The 12,451-nt window shown below is 36.3% G+C and overlaps 1 protein-coding gene and 1 long non-coding RNA gene across 3 annotated transcripts in view; one reads left to right on the top strand and one right to left on the bottom strand.

The window, feature by feature from the left end:
• The window catches only part of LOC309487270, a 93,610-nt gene that overhangs the window by 46,555 nt on the left and 34,604 nt on the right, over positions 1–12,451 (bottom strand). The window lies entirely within an intron of this gene.
• The window catches only part of LOC309487233 (heparan-alpha-glucosaminide N-acetyltransferase), a 29,817-nt gene that overhangs the window by 15,280 nt on the left and 2,086 nt on the right, over positions 1–12,451 (top strand). The window contains exons 11-18 of one of the 2 annotated variants that reach the window (XM_082154826.1): positions 1,126–1,238; positions 1,440–1,561; positions 2,835–2,958; positions 3,389–3,475; positions 4,657–4,734; positions 8,908–8,978; positions 10,451–10,563; positions 10,646–10,762. In XM_082154826.1, coding sequence (XP_082010952.1) covers positions 1,126–1,238; positions 1,440–1,561; positions 2,835–2,958; positions 3,389–3,475; positions 4,657–4,734; positions 8,908–8,978; positions 10,451–10,563; positions 10,646–10,762 — 825 coding nt within the window. Of the gene's footprint in view, positions 1–1,125; positions 1,239–1,439; positions 1,562–2,834; positions 2,959–3,388; positions 3,476–4,656; positions 4,735–8,907; positions 8,979–10,450; positions 10,564–10,645; positions 11,762–12,451 lie in introns of those variants that run through there. The other variant, XM_082154825.1, reaches the window with a different exon arrangement.

Below are 12,451 nucleotides of genomic sequence, written 5' to 3'. Positions count from 1 at the left end.
TCTGTGTCAGCATAACCATCATTAGTCTGTGTAATAAACATAAATCTTCTCTTCAGTGAAAAACAATACAGCACCCTGTATATGTAAGTGTTCAGACTTTAGATGTACAGTAAAGATCCTTACTGTATATTCACTGTATAGGATACACAGTAGTTCTACAGGAAAATTAAATGACAGTTATATATTTGGATTTAATGAACTGATCAGGAAATATATATGTGTAAATATACAGCTATGTTTGGGACAGCTAAGATTTTTTGAAAAAGTTACCAAGGCTGGATTTATTTGATCAGAAATACAGTAAAAACAGTAGTGTTGTAAAATATTCTTATCATTTAAATAACTTACTATTAAATAACTTTTTCTATTTTAATATTTCATATTTTAAAATGTAATTTAATCCTGTGATGGCAAAGCTGAATTTTCAGCATCATTACTCCAGTCTTCAGTGTCACATCATGATCCTCCAGAAATCATTTTAATAGGCTGATTTGGTGCTCAAGACACATTTCTCATTATTATCAATGTTAAAAATGTTAAAAATGATTTAAAGTTCAAAAGAACAGCATTTCTTAATGTCATTATTAATGACTTTACTGTCACTTTTGATCAATTTAAAGCATCCTTGCTGAATAAAAGTGGAAGAGTGCTATCACTTGAATAAATTCTGCAATTGTTATTTTTTACTTTTACTGTTTCTTTGTCACTTTTGGCTTCTCATTTGTTCAAAATTTCTTTTAATTTCAAATTTTGTTTAATTGCATGTCACAATTGAGTTTGCACTATTTGACCTACAGTATTATCCCACAGTGCAGTGTATTTTTCAGTGATTTGAATTATGACAGAAAATGGACCAGCTTGCACTGATTTTACAGCAAAGGTCTGAATAAAGTATATTCCTGTAAAATCTGATATTTGACAGAGTTGAATCCAAAGAAAGATTCAAACTTAATAGGAAAATCACTTGAACAGCTACTACAGACACACAAGCCCACCATTGACTTGCTTGCTGACTCCTATTAAATGCAAACCTATTAAAAATACATCATATGAGTGTTTTTCCATCAATAGTTTGTAATTGTAATCTTGTATGTTTATATGTGTGTGTGCGCCTAAATTTGTTAGTATCCTGGTCCTGGCTACGGATACCCGGAGTGCTCCAGCGTTTGGGTTTCACCTATTTTGTTCTGGCAGTGATGCAGACTTTCTCTCCCCACAGAGAGATCCCCTTGAGGGAGGTGGGTTAAACTCTATGGCTCACATTTCTCTCAGATCAGACATCTGTACAGGAAGACACTTGTTCTGAAATAATGATTAATTTCCAGAGGTTACAGTAAAATGAAGTCAATGTGTTGACAATGATTTTTTTATATTAGCTTATTACTGTTGAGTTTTATAATGATTTCTAACCCTGTATGTTTTCTGCATGTTCTCCTCAGCATAACTGGTGGAGCCCCATTCAAGATGTGGTTTTATACTGGCCTGAATGGCTCATCATTGTATTGCTGGAGACCATGTGGCTGTGTCTCACTTTCTTACTACCTGTTCCAAATTGCCCCACGTGAGTTCATATTAGCGTCAGGCTTTGTGATGAATTATGATTAACTATCGCACTGAACAATACAAACACTGTGATATGGAATATAAATCCTGTGCATTAATGTGTAATGTGTCTGTCAAGCTAGAATTAACTGCAGTTCATCCCTTTATTAACATAATAATAATGTCATTCATACATCAAGCTAATTCCTTGGGTGACATATAAGTTAGCATTATTACAGAAGCGTGCCGCTGAGAATATATGTAGGACGGAGGTAATGTTGGACATTTACATCAAGAATGCGCATATATATGCATCGCAATATGGTCATTTGTGTGCTGTTGTGTTTGTGAGTCTTCGAATGCTCAAGGGTTTGTGCCGTACAAGCCCGTGTTGTGCGGCTCTTATGAGATCTGTGATTTATGAGTGTTTGGCGGCCGCTTCAGAGGGGATAATTAGCCAATCTCAGTCTGTCATGTGCACTAAAAGGAGGCAGAGAGAAAGGATTCATCATCCTTTCTCTGCCTCTCTCAGTTTTTCTTCCTGAATCCGCTCAACCTTCCATTTATGTCCTCCTTCTCCTCTCCTTCAAGATTTTTTTTTCAATGTGTCTGACCCTGCATGACATTGACGATCACATGCAGAGCACCGATAATTCTGCCTGAATAAAAAACATTTTGACCTCACAATCATTGTCCTTGTGTTGCAGCACAATGCAGCATTCAAATTTTGCTACCTCCAAACACACTTCCATCTAAATAATTAAACCAAAGACTCCTCAAATAAACATTTGATTTATCTTGATTTACCTTGCTCTGTCACCTTTGGCTGTTTCTTTGTTGAGATTTTTTGGAACAATATGTGCTATGTATGAACAGTGCTGGTGAATGATAAATTATTTTACATTTCTGTTATATATTAATTTTAAGACAAGGAAATCATATACTAACATTCAAAAGTTTGGGGTCAATATATTGGGATACAATATACTGATCAAACGTAAAGACGTTAAAAAAGTTATATTTAAAATAAATGCTGTTCTTTTGAACTGGCTATGTATCAAAACATCCTGAAGGATTTCCGAAGGACCGTGTGACACTGAAGACTGGCGTAATGGCTGCTGAAAATTAAAAATAGGAAACAGTTATAATATATTTCGCAATATTATTCACAATAGTATTTTTCATCAAATAAATGCAGCCTCTGTGAGCTTAAGAGACTTCCTTTATTAGAATATCCCCAAACCCCAAACTTTTTAACTTTAGTGTATATTGCATTATGTTTCCTCTGCTAGTGGATATTTAGGAGCTGGTGGTATTGGAGATGATGGCTTATACCCCAATTGCACAGGAGGAGCAGCCGCGTATATAGACAGGTGGTTATTTAAAGACAATATCTTCTGGTATCCATCATGCAAGGTGAGAATCACATCCTGATCATCTTTAACCAGTTCAAATCATTAAATATCTGAAACTTAATCCTTGATTGTGACTGACCATTGGGTTTGTGTGGAAAATATTTGTGCATAATTAGATCTAAAAATTATAGTTGTACTGCAACCAATCTCCTACACTGTGTTTTGTGTCTCTTGTATCAATCCATGGTTTTGCAAATCAATATGTCCATTTATTGACATAAGTAACGAGTAGACATGTTGTAAGATTCACGCGGAGGTTATTTTGTGATAATGACCAGCTAATTGTTCACTTATTTAAGTGGAAGTACAGCTAGTTAAAATGATTAAAATGGCATTTAAAATGGTATTGTAGGGATTACAGTAAATGCAATATGTATAAATTCTGTTCTCAGGTACTGTTTTGCCTTTATTCACAACTGTCTCTGTTTTAGGTCTTGTATCATACAACAGAGCCCTTCGATCCAGAGGGTGTTCTGGGTACAATTAATTCCATAGTCATGGGATTCTTTGGCATGCAGGTAATTTAATATATAGTACAGTATTTAAGCAATTTCAAATAAGCAATTGTGATATTGCTATAAGCAAGAATAGTTATATGAATAAGAAGTTAATATTAAGTAATTTTCATTTTAGGTACTATATGGACAATTTTTTTGTTTAATTGTTCTAAATAGTTCAGCAAAAGTAGTTCCAAATGCAACCTAACAGCTTGTCCGGAATGCCACAAACACAGACAATTGGAGTGATACAAACAAAAACTGCAAAACACTTGGAATGCTGTCCAATCAAATTCAAGGTTCAGATCTAGCTGTATAAGTCCAAAATTGTAAATAAATTTAATAAAAATAAATTCACTTATTGCAGGACATGCACCAAAGACAACTGAACAAAAGTGAACCAGTGACAAATGAGAAAGAAAACCGAAACCTAATCCAAAGCCCAACATGTGACTTATCCAAACCGTGTATTTGACAGACTATAGATCATTGGCTTGTTCAGCATTTTCTCTTCTTGACTCATTGATGAATTTCACTTTTAGTTCAACTAGCAATGACAAATCTATAATATTGAACTGGATTTTCTGGCAACACTCTTAGACAAACAGCTGTTCTACCTCACTGGTCCTTGCTGTTGTGGACAGATGTGTGCGTCTCTGGCGAAGGTCAGAAAAGTTTCTCACCCTTTGATGGTGACAGTGCCCCGGTGACCGGTGAGAACTAGCCGTGCAAACTCAGTTGCATTGCTGAAATCCCCGTGGGCGGAGGCAAAAAACAGTTAGCGCCAAGCCCGTCAATCAACATGTCTTTGAGAACACGGCAGGTGTCGGCCTCTCCGTCTGTGTCCGTCCGCTCCAGCGTCCTCGGCTGAGGTTCATTCGTCATCACCGAATTAATCAGCGAGCGCAGCCAACTTCACAGCCGTGCATGGCTGCGCAGGGAGCGTTGAAACTTGAGCTCTTTTTCAGGGCCACAACCACTGCCTCACATCCTCTCTCTCTGTCCTAACATGATATCAGTAGTATGACGTATAATAGGCATTATTGTCCAGCATTATAGTCTATTTGCTATTAATTATTTTAGTTTGCTTAGAGGATTATGACCTATTTGGCCTAAAGTGCTAGCCTAATACACATATTTTTGCTATACTAAAAAAGTATTAAGGCTAACGGTGGAAATAATCTTTGTTTTTGTCTCCACAGGCTGGAAAGATTCTTCTGTTTTTTCGTAAAATGAATAAAGGGATCCTGGCACGATTCCTGATTTGGGCCCTAATCCTGGTACGTGCACACACACACACACACACACTTACATGAGAAATTTTAAAAAGCAGACTTCAACAGCAATAATTGCGCAATGCAGCAAAGCCCTCTCTGTAAGTGTTATATTGCTTGTAGTTGTAGACAGTTTATGAAATAGGTGGACGTCATATGATATGTGTATATATGCACTGAATGAATTCCAAGGCAGAGATTGCTATCACACCCCTCTCGGGACTGAACCGGATGGCTTGTTCGGCTCACGGATGTCTTTTACCGCTATTATTGCATATTAATTTCCACTAGTTCTTTGGTTCAACATGCACGACAGAAAAAAAAAACTGTTTTATATCATGTTTAATAACTTTAAAAACATATAGGCATTAAAGAATCATGTTTATACTTAATGACGTTTGCTAATCTCATGAAAAAAAAAATTTGATAACACACTTTAGATGTCCTGCATGGAAATTGTTACTGTACACTGCTGTTAAAAAATGTGGGGTTAGTATGTTTTAATGTTAAATGCATCCTTGCTGAATAAAAGTATTCATTTCTTTTTCTTTTTTTTTACAAAAAATCTTACCAACCGCAAATTTTGAAGAGTATAATGTATGATGTTTGGAAATTAATTTTGAAATTAATAATTCTTTACTCATCAGCATTGTCTCTGGGACCCCAAACATGTAAAGTCAGTCTCAGCAGAACATAAGATTTAAACTAAACTATGACCTCTGCTATGTTGGCGCAGAGATTTGCACTGGTGAAACCAAAAAGTGATTAGATCTTAGATTGAGATGACGATAGTGAAAGGCTGGCAGATTTGCGGGTTAAGTGCTCCATTTGGGTGGTCCCACAGACAAAAGGAGCAGAAGCTGGGCTGGGTGGGAAGTGCATGAGGATGTTTAAACCCCCGTCTCAGGGGAAATATCCATGTGCTACTTGAAATGTTTTTCAGGGGCAAAGAAAGCAGCACTGGTCACTTACTGCTGCCCGTCCCTTGCAGAAAAGCTTTTTGATTACACCATGTGGGGTGAATTTACCCTCTCTGCATTTCCACTCTGTATTTTTCTAGTTTTAATGAGCATGACAAGTTAAGCAAGCTCAAGTTATATGGCACATTTAATCTAAAGCGAACTGTGTAGCCATTTATTCAAGGTTATTAGAGGAGAATCATGTTTCTGCACAACGCAACATATGTGGATCAGAGGATCTACACAAAAAGGGAGTTTGCAGGATTCTTTTCCATGAAAGACCTTGCTGCTGTGTTTTGTTTTGGACTTCTTGAGGCAGAGCTGCTGGAATGCCCTCTCTAGAGACAACAGGTGCTGATGGAGGGGTTTTGTCTGGCAAACTCAAGACATAAAGCTGTGGATGACCGGGGCAAATGACCTTAATTTCTCAGCAATTGCTTTGCTTGCCATTGGCTTATTATTAGTATGCACAAGAATATTGCATCTCATTTGTTTTTACTTACTAAGGACTAAAGATTTGAAGATGGTCATGAGTCCACATTTCTCTAAATGTCTCTTTCATACAACATCTGTTTTTTGATTTCTCTCCGCATATACGGTCATCAAATACTTTCACTTCAAACTCACTAGATCCCAGTCTCAGCCCATTCAGAAATACCGGTACTTGGGCAGAAACCTATTCATAGGAGCCTGATAAAAATGTTAATATTAAACAAAAACTTTAGATGGACTTAGAGGCTTTATATATATGAGGACTTTACATGCAAAAGCCTCTAAGTCCATCTAAAGTTTTTCTTATATATATATATGCTTATCCGAGTTTAATAACTATGAGTAAGCCATTTGTAGGTTGACTTTCTGGAAAAGTCACTTTGGCACTTTCAAATCATTGCTCTGTTAGTTTGACTTGCCCAACAGCAACACTGGCTCATACAAAGGTGTGAATTGGGAGCGGGGCTATCTGTTAATCCGACTAATGAGAGACAGAGGAAACCCGTTTGGGAAACCTGTTTGAAAACAGTCATTTTGATTTGAAACATATACATTTACTTTTTTTATTTTTTTTATTGTATATTCTATTAGGTTATCATTTTATTTTTCTGAACCCATTGGTAACTTGTTTTGTCTTTGTTCTTTCATTTGCATATACATTTATTTAGTTTGTACCCTAATCACACATCCCTTCCTCTTCTCACAGTGAAGTATATTGCGATGGTGTGCTTGTTGTGAACCCAGATCCACAGTACGCAGATGTCTGATCCCAGTATTTTAAATTTCATTATTCCCAAGCCCTATGACAAATCGGGCCATTATAGCTGTATGTTGAATCATATTGGCCAGCATTATGGGGCCACACTGCTCGAGGTGCTGAAATAAATGAACAGAGATCTATTTCACTTTACCTAGAGGAGCAGCATGATAAAATAAACTAGCCAAAGGCAAAAAATTATGCCACCTCTGTTCACACACTGCCTCAGCCTCTGATTGTGCAACACAAAAATGGTTTGTGTATAATATAGCACAGGCATAATATTTAAATATGTTTTCTCTTTTTTTTTTATATATACATTTATCATGTTTTTAGATGCATGGAATAGCAATCTTAGCTGTTGGGAAAGATTCCTTATTTTTGTATGCTGTCAAGTGTCTGTTTTAATGTTTTATTCTTTTCCTCTCAACTTTTTCCCAATGCTTCATCCCCTACTCTGACGTCAGTCAAAATATAGATTATTTTGGATTATTATGGATTTGACCACAGAGCATATAACTTAGTATTCAGGCGACCAACAAGACCGTTACAGGCTTCATGCTTCGCGATAAACACTGCATAACACAAGCAAACAATCAATTATCATTGACGTCTCTGGAGAGCTCTGAGGTCTGAGAATGTTTTAAGCAGAAAAGCCTCTTGTGCTGTTAATGTGCTCTTCACACACGTTATCCTAGTTAAACAAAAATTAACTCCAACCATATCAAGAGTCATGAAACGGTGCACGTCTAGGGAGAGAGGGGTTGTCTTGCCGCAGTTTGCATGAATCCTTTGTCAGATTGTGGGATGATTTGAAGCTATTTGTGCTTCGGCATCCCAATAAACAAGGCCTCTGATTTAATTAAAGTTCAACGATCACAACTCCGCAGTTTGAGATTAAAATTGAGCGATTGGCCCACATAGCAATGATTGTCCCACATCCTGCCTGCATAGCCTGGAGACTCAATCTAGAGCCAGCCAGGCTATTTCCACACCATTGATTCTGTCATCTATACAAATGATGGATATCCTCCTAACAAGCAGGTTTGGATGCTGAACTGTCTGTCCTCACAAAAGCACAAGATTTTCTTTAAATGAGCCTTTTTTTAATAATGATACTTTTTCTGCAAAAAAAAAAAAAGTGTTTTTGTCTTGTTTTCCAGTAGAAATATCTAAGATATTTAACTCAAGATACTTTTACTTGAGAAGCAAAATTACTCGAGATGTTAAGTCGGTCACACTTTAGATTAGGATCCAATTCTCACTATTAACTAACTGTGACTCTTGCCTCAATAAACTCCTAATTACTGCTTATTAATAGTTAGTAAGGTAGTCGTTAAGTTTAGGTATTGGTAGGATTAGGGATGGAGAATATGCCATGCTTCAGTTCATAAGTACTAATAAGCAGCCAATATCCTATAACATGCATGCTAATAAGCAACTAGTTCATAGTGAGAATTGGACCCTAAACTAAAGTGCTACCATTAAGTACCATTTTTTTTTACCATTAAGTATTTATTTTTCTTACCCCATTGCAGATTTTTGTTCTTGTTTTAAGCGTAAAGTCACTTAATTTTGATCATTGTTTTCAGAAAACAAGACCTGATATGTAATTTTGCTTATCAAGTTAATGTATCTTGATTTAAGAATGTTTAGATATTTCAATTGGAAAACAAGACAAAAATACTGTGGAAGAAAATCATTTACTTTTTCAGATGCCTTTAAGTGGTAAAACTGGGAATATAAAGCAATGTTACGAAATAAACGTGTAAAACGTGAAATGACTGAGAGTTTTGCTGTAGGCATGAGGAGATGGATCTGTGTTTCGTGTGTTAGTTTGAGGGGCTTCACCTCTCGGGAGTGTCAGCTAATCTGCTTGATTCTTCATGGCGGTGCTGCATTTGGGTTGTCTGATAATGCTTGCTTTACAGGTCTGCATTGATTTGAAATCTGTTTTATTCTGATCCTCAGGGAATCTCTGCAGCCATCCTTTCTAAGTGCACAAGAGACGAAGGATTTATACCTGTCAATAAAAACCTTTGGTAAGTGCTTCCTAACCTTCTAAATCCAGCCACTTCTCAATCCACAAAAAAAGGGATGATACTCCAGCAGGCACAAATCAGAGGCTGCTAAAACGCACGTTTACTTACCTCTAACGACAGAACGTCCTGTAAATAATCACCCCACTGGCACAGGAGTGAGACGCAGCGGGTGATACATCCACTGTCCAACTAGATCACTCTTCTTTACAGCCAAGAGAGAGTGAGCAGTTTTATTTTCCCAACCATATATCTTGCCAAAATCTGGCTTATCTCATCCGCCTGTTGGGAAATTGAGCAGGATGAGGTCAGCCCTGCATCTTCAGAGCGGTGCACATTAAATTATTTGTCACCTAATACCTCAGGATAAATAATGGTATGTAACAGAAATGTTCAAAACACATTCATACCGTTGTTGATCTATTTTACAGTGTATGCAAAAAGGATCTCGTGAGGTTTAAGCTTAAAGCAAAAACTGTTGCCAGTGGGGAAAAAATAACTAAAATAATTTAAAATAAATTACTAAAATAAATGTAAAAAATATATATATATTTTCAGGCAGTTTTATTTTAGTATTATTTATATATGTTGTAGTATATTTATTATAATTTTTTGTAATTTTAGCTAAAGTCACTTATTTTATTTTTTATTTTTCCATTTATTTTTTATTTTAGTTTTAGTTTTAGTTAACTTAAAACTTAGAACTATTTTACTTCACCTTTATTTCAATTAACAAAAAATATTTTAATAGTTTTAGTTAACAATAACACTGTTTTAAGGATGTTTCAACTAGGAAACCAGACAAAAACGCAGATTAATTTTTGCATATGATACTTGCATTGTAGTTTTTACATTAAATATGACCTTATCTTGCCTTTGCTGTATGTGCTCTGTCTCTGTGACCCTGCTCTACTGTACCTGTTTGAGTACAGGCATATACCTGCTTGAATTTTTATGGACAGTTCATCATGCCTGCTTATTGAGCCCCTGAGTATGTCTGTCTTCATCCCTAAAAGTAATTAACTCCCAGCCAAGAGTCTTTTTTGGCTCGACTTCAGCTAACATAAACGATGCTCTGGGATGCAGCCATTTTACATTAGATAAAATTCCATCGAGCATCCTGGCACTTAGGAACACAGAGCCACATGACTTATTGACATGGTTGTACTGAGCAGGTGCCAAGGCTTCACTTTAGATGCTTATGTTTCTTATTGGCTTACCTTAAGCGCAGAAACTACTATGCGTCCATCCATTATTTAGTCCCCAATTCTGCACTGTGTTGTCTTCGTTGTTACAAGAAAAGTTTGGCAAAGTTTTTCAATAGTGCAATGCACCTCTGGTCCTTTATGCATATCTTTCGGAGCTTATTTGTGGATCGAAATGCCTTAAAGATATGTGTCTGCACTCTATGTTTTAAATCTCTGTCTTATCAAATGGTTCAGATCGTACAACACAGATTTTCTGTCTGTCTTCAGGTCCCTGTCATTTGTGACTTGTATGGGCTGCTTGTCCTTTTTGCTGCTGGGTGTGATGTATTTTGTCATGGACGTTAAGGAATGGTGGGGCGGCCAACCTTTCATTTATCCTGGTACGAGAATTCACTTGTTTAAAGCAATGTTTTATGAGCCAATCCAATCCAGAAAAGCTTACTGTGCATTTTTTTTTTACAGGGATGAACTCCATATTTGTGTATGTTGGCCACTCTCTGCTGGGCTTTTACTTCCCCTTCAGCTGGGAGATGCATTTCCAGGACAGTCACTGGGAGAAGCTTTTCCAGAACATATGGGGTACCGCACTTTGGGTCTTCATTGCCTACCTGCTCTACCGCAAAAAGTTCTTTCTTAAAATCTGATGCTGCTGGGGTTTTTGTCTCATAAAAGTCCATTGATTTCTCTTGTCTTAATTATTAAATTATTAAATTTAATTATTAAATAAGTACAACATTATGTTTAGGTATTTAGTATTATGCATGGTACTATTTGATGTAAATTAAACAGGGTACATTTATATTTTTATATTCGTGAGTGTCTGAATTTGGTGTATTCCTGTGTTCAATTAGTTAATAGGCATAAGAACTAAGACCAGGGGATCAGATTTACTGTCTTACATGGACACCTGCAATGTTTTATTTGATGTCAGTTGTGTTAAGACCTGAACGTAGTGATTAAATCAAATTCACTGAAGTGGTACTTAACAAATTAGAACAAGCGATTCTGCCACTTGAAGGGTAGCCATTATATCTCGGTTGCCATGGCCACCCCCCCCCTCGCTACTGTGAGACAGAGAGTGGGTACCATCTGCTCTTCAACTGACAGCCCTTTAATAGGGGTCAAGCTGGATGGCTCACTGAGGAGTGTTTCTGGGGCCAGCACTTTTCATGCTCACACTAATGCAAAATCAGGGAAATTACACCAGCAGATCTCATGCACATACGGAAATTATCATGCAATGCAAAAAACCCTGATGTTCTCTGTCAAGTCGTATTCATGAGATCGGATAAAGTCACAACCACACATCTATGCAGGCTTATTTATAAGACCCTGTGTTAGAAATTTCCCCAAAAAACAGGTTTGGAATGACATGAGGGTGAGTAAATGATGATATATTAAATGATATTTGTCAGAGTGAACTGTCCCATAAAGATCATATCCTGGTGTCCCAGACATCTATTAACTTGAGCCCCCCATCCTCAGAAGACACTATCACTTGTTTACATCGTAATGATTGGTTTAGTCCCCATCTTTTCTAAGCGTACCCTACTGTTACTAAACAGAATATATATATATATATATATATATATATATATATATATATATATATATATATATGTATGTATATTTCCAATTCTCACTTCTAACTAGTTGCTTATTACTAGGATATTGGCTGTTTATTAGTACTTATAAAGCACTTATTAATGCCTTATTCTATGACCATATTCTGTATCCTTAATCCACTTAATTTAACAACTACCTACTAACTATTAATAACCAGTAATTACAAGTTTGAGGCAAAAGTCAAAGTTAATAGTTAATAGTGTAAATTGGACCCTAATCTAAAGTGTGAACATAACTGGTGTGCATCTTGAGACAAAACAATGGCACTTACCAATTTTAAAACATGTCAGTGCAAATTGCTTTCAGTTAAAACAGCTCAAACATGCATTCTAGTCTGGGACTAGGTTTAAGAAACCGGGGACTAGATTTGTAAATTAAAAAGATTTATTATTAGATTTTTATTATTTATTAGAACTTTTTATTAGAACAAGTTTTGTTCATGGTGTTTGACTTTGAGGTCATTGTGTAATTTGGTGAACTCCTATCAAATTACAGATAGATTTGAACCTAAAAACTGTAGAGTTTGATTGGACTTTCGGGCCTTGACGTCAACAACAAAAGATATATAGAGAGTTTACTCCTTTTTAAAAGTGTGATAAGTGTATTTATTTTGCTATCTTAACTATGCATAACAATTTGGCT

The sequence above is a fragment of the Leuciscus leuciscus genome (genome assembly GCF_965113295.1).
Source record: "Leuciscus leuciscus genome assembly, chromosome: 22".
NCBI lineage: Eukaryota > Metazoa > Chordata > Actinopteri > Cypriniformes > Leuciscidae > Leuciscus > Leuciscus leuciscus.
The sequence above is the reverse complement of the archived record's forward strand: the minus strand, read 5'-3'. Positions and strand labels throughout refer to the sequence as shown.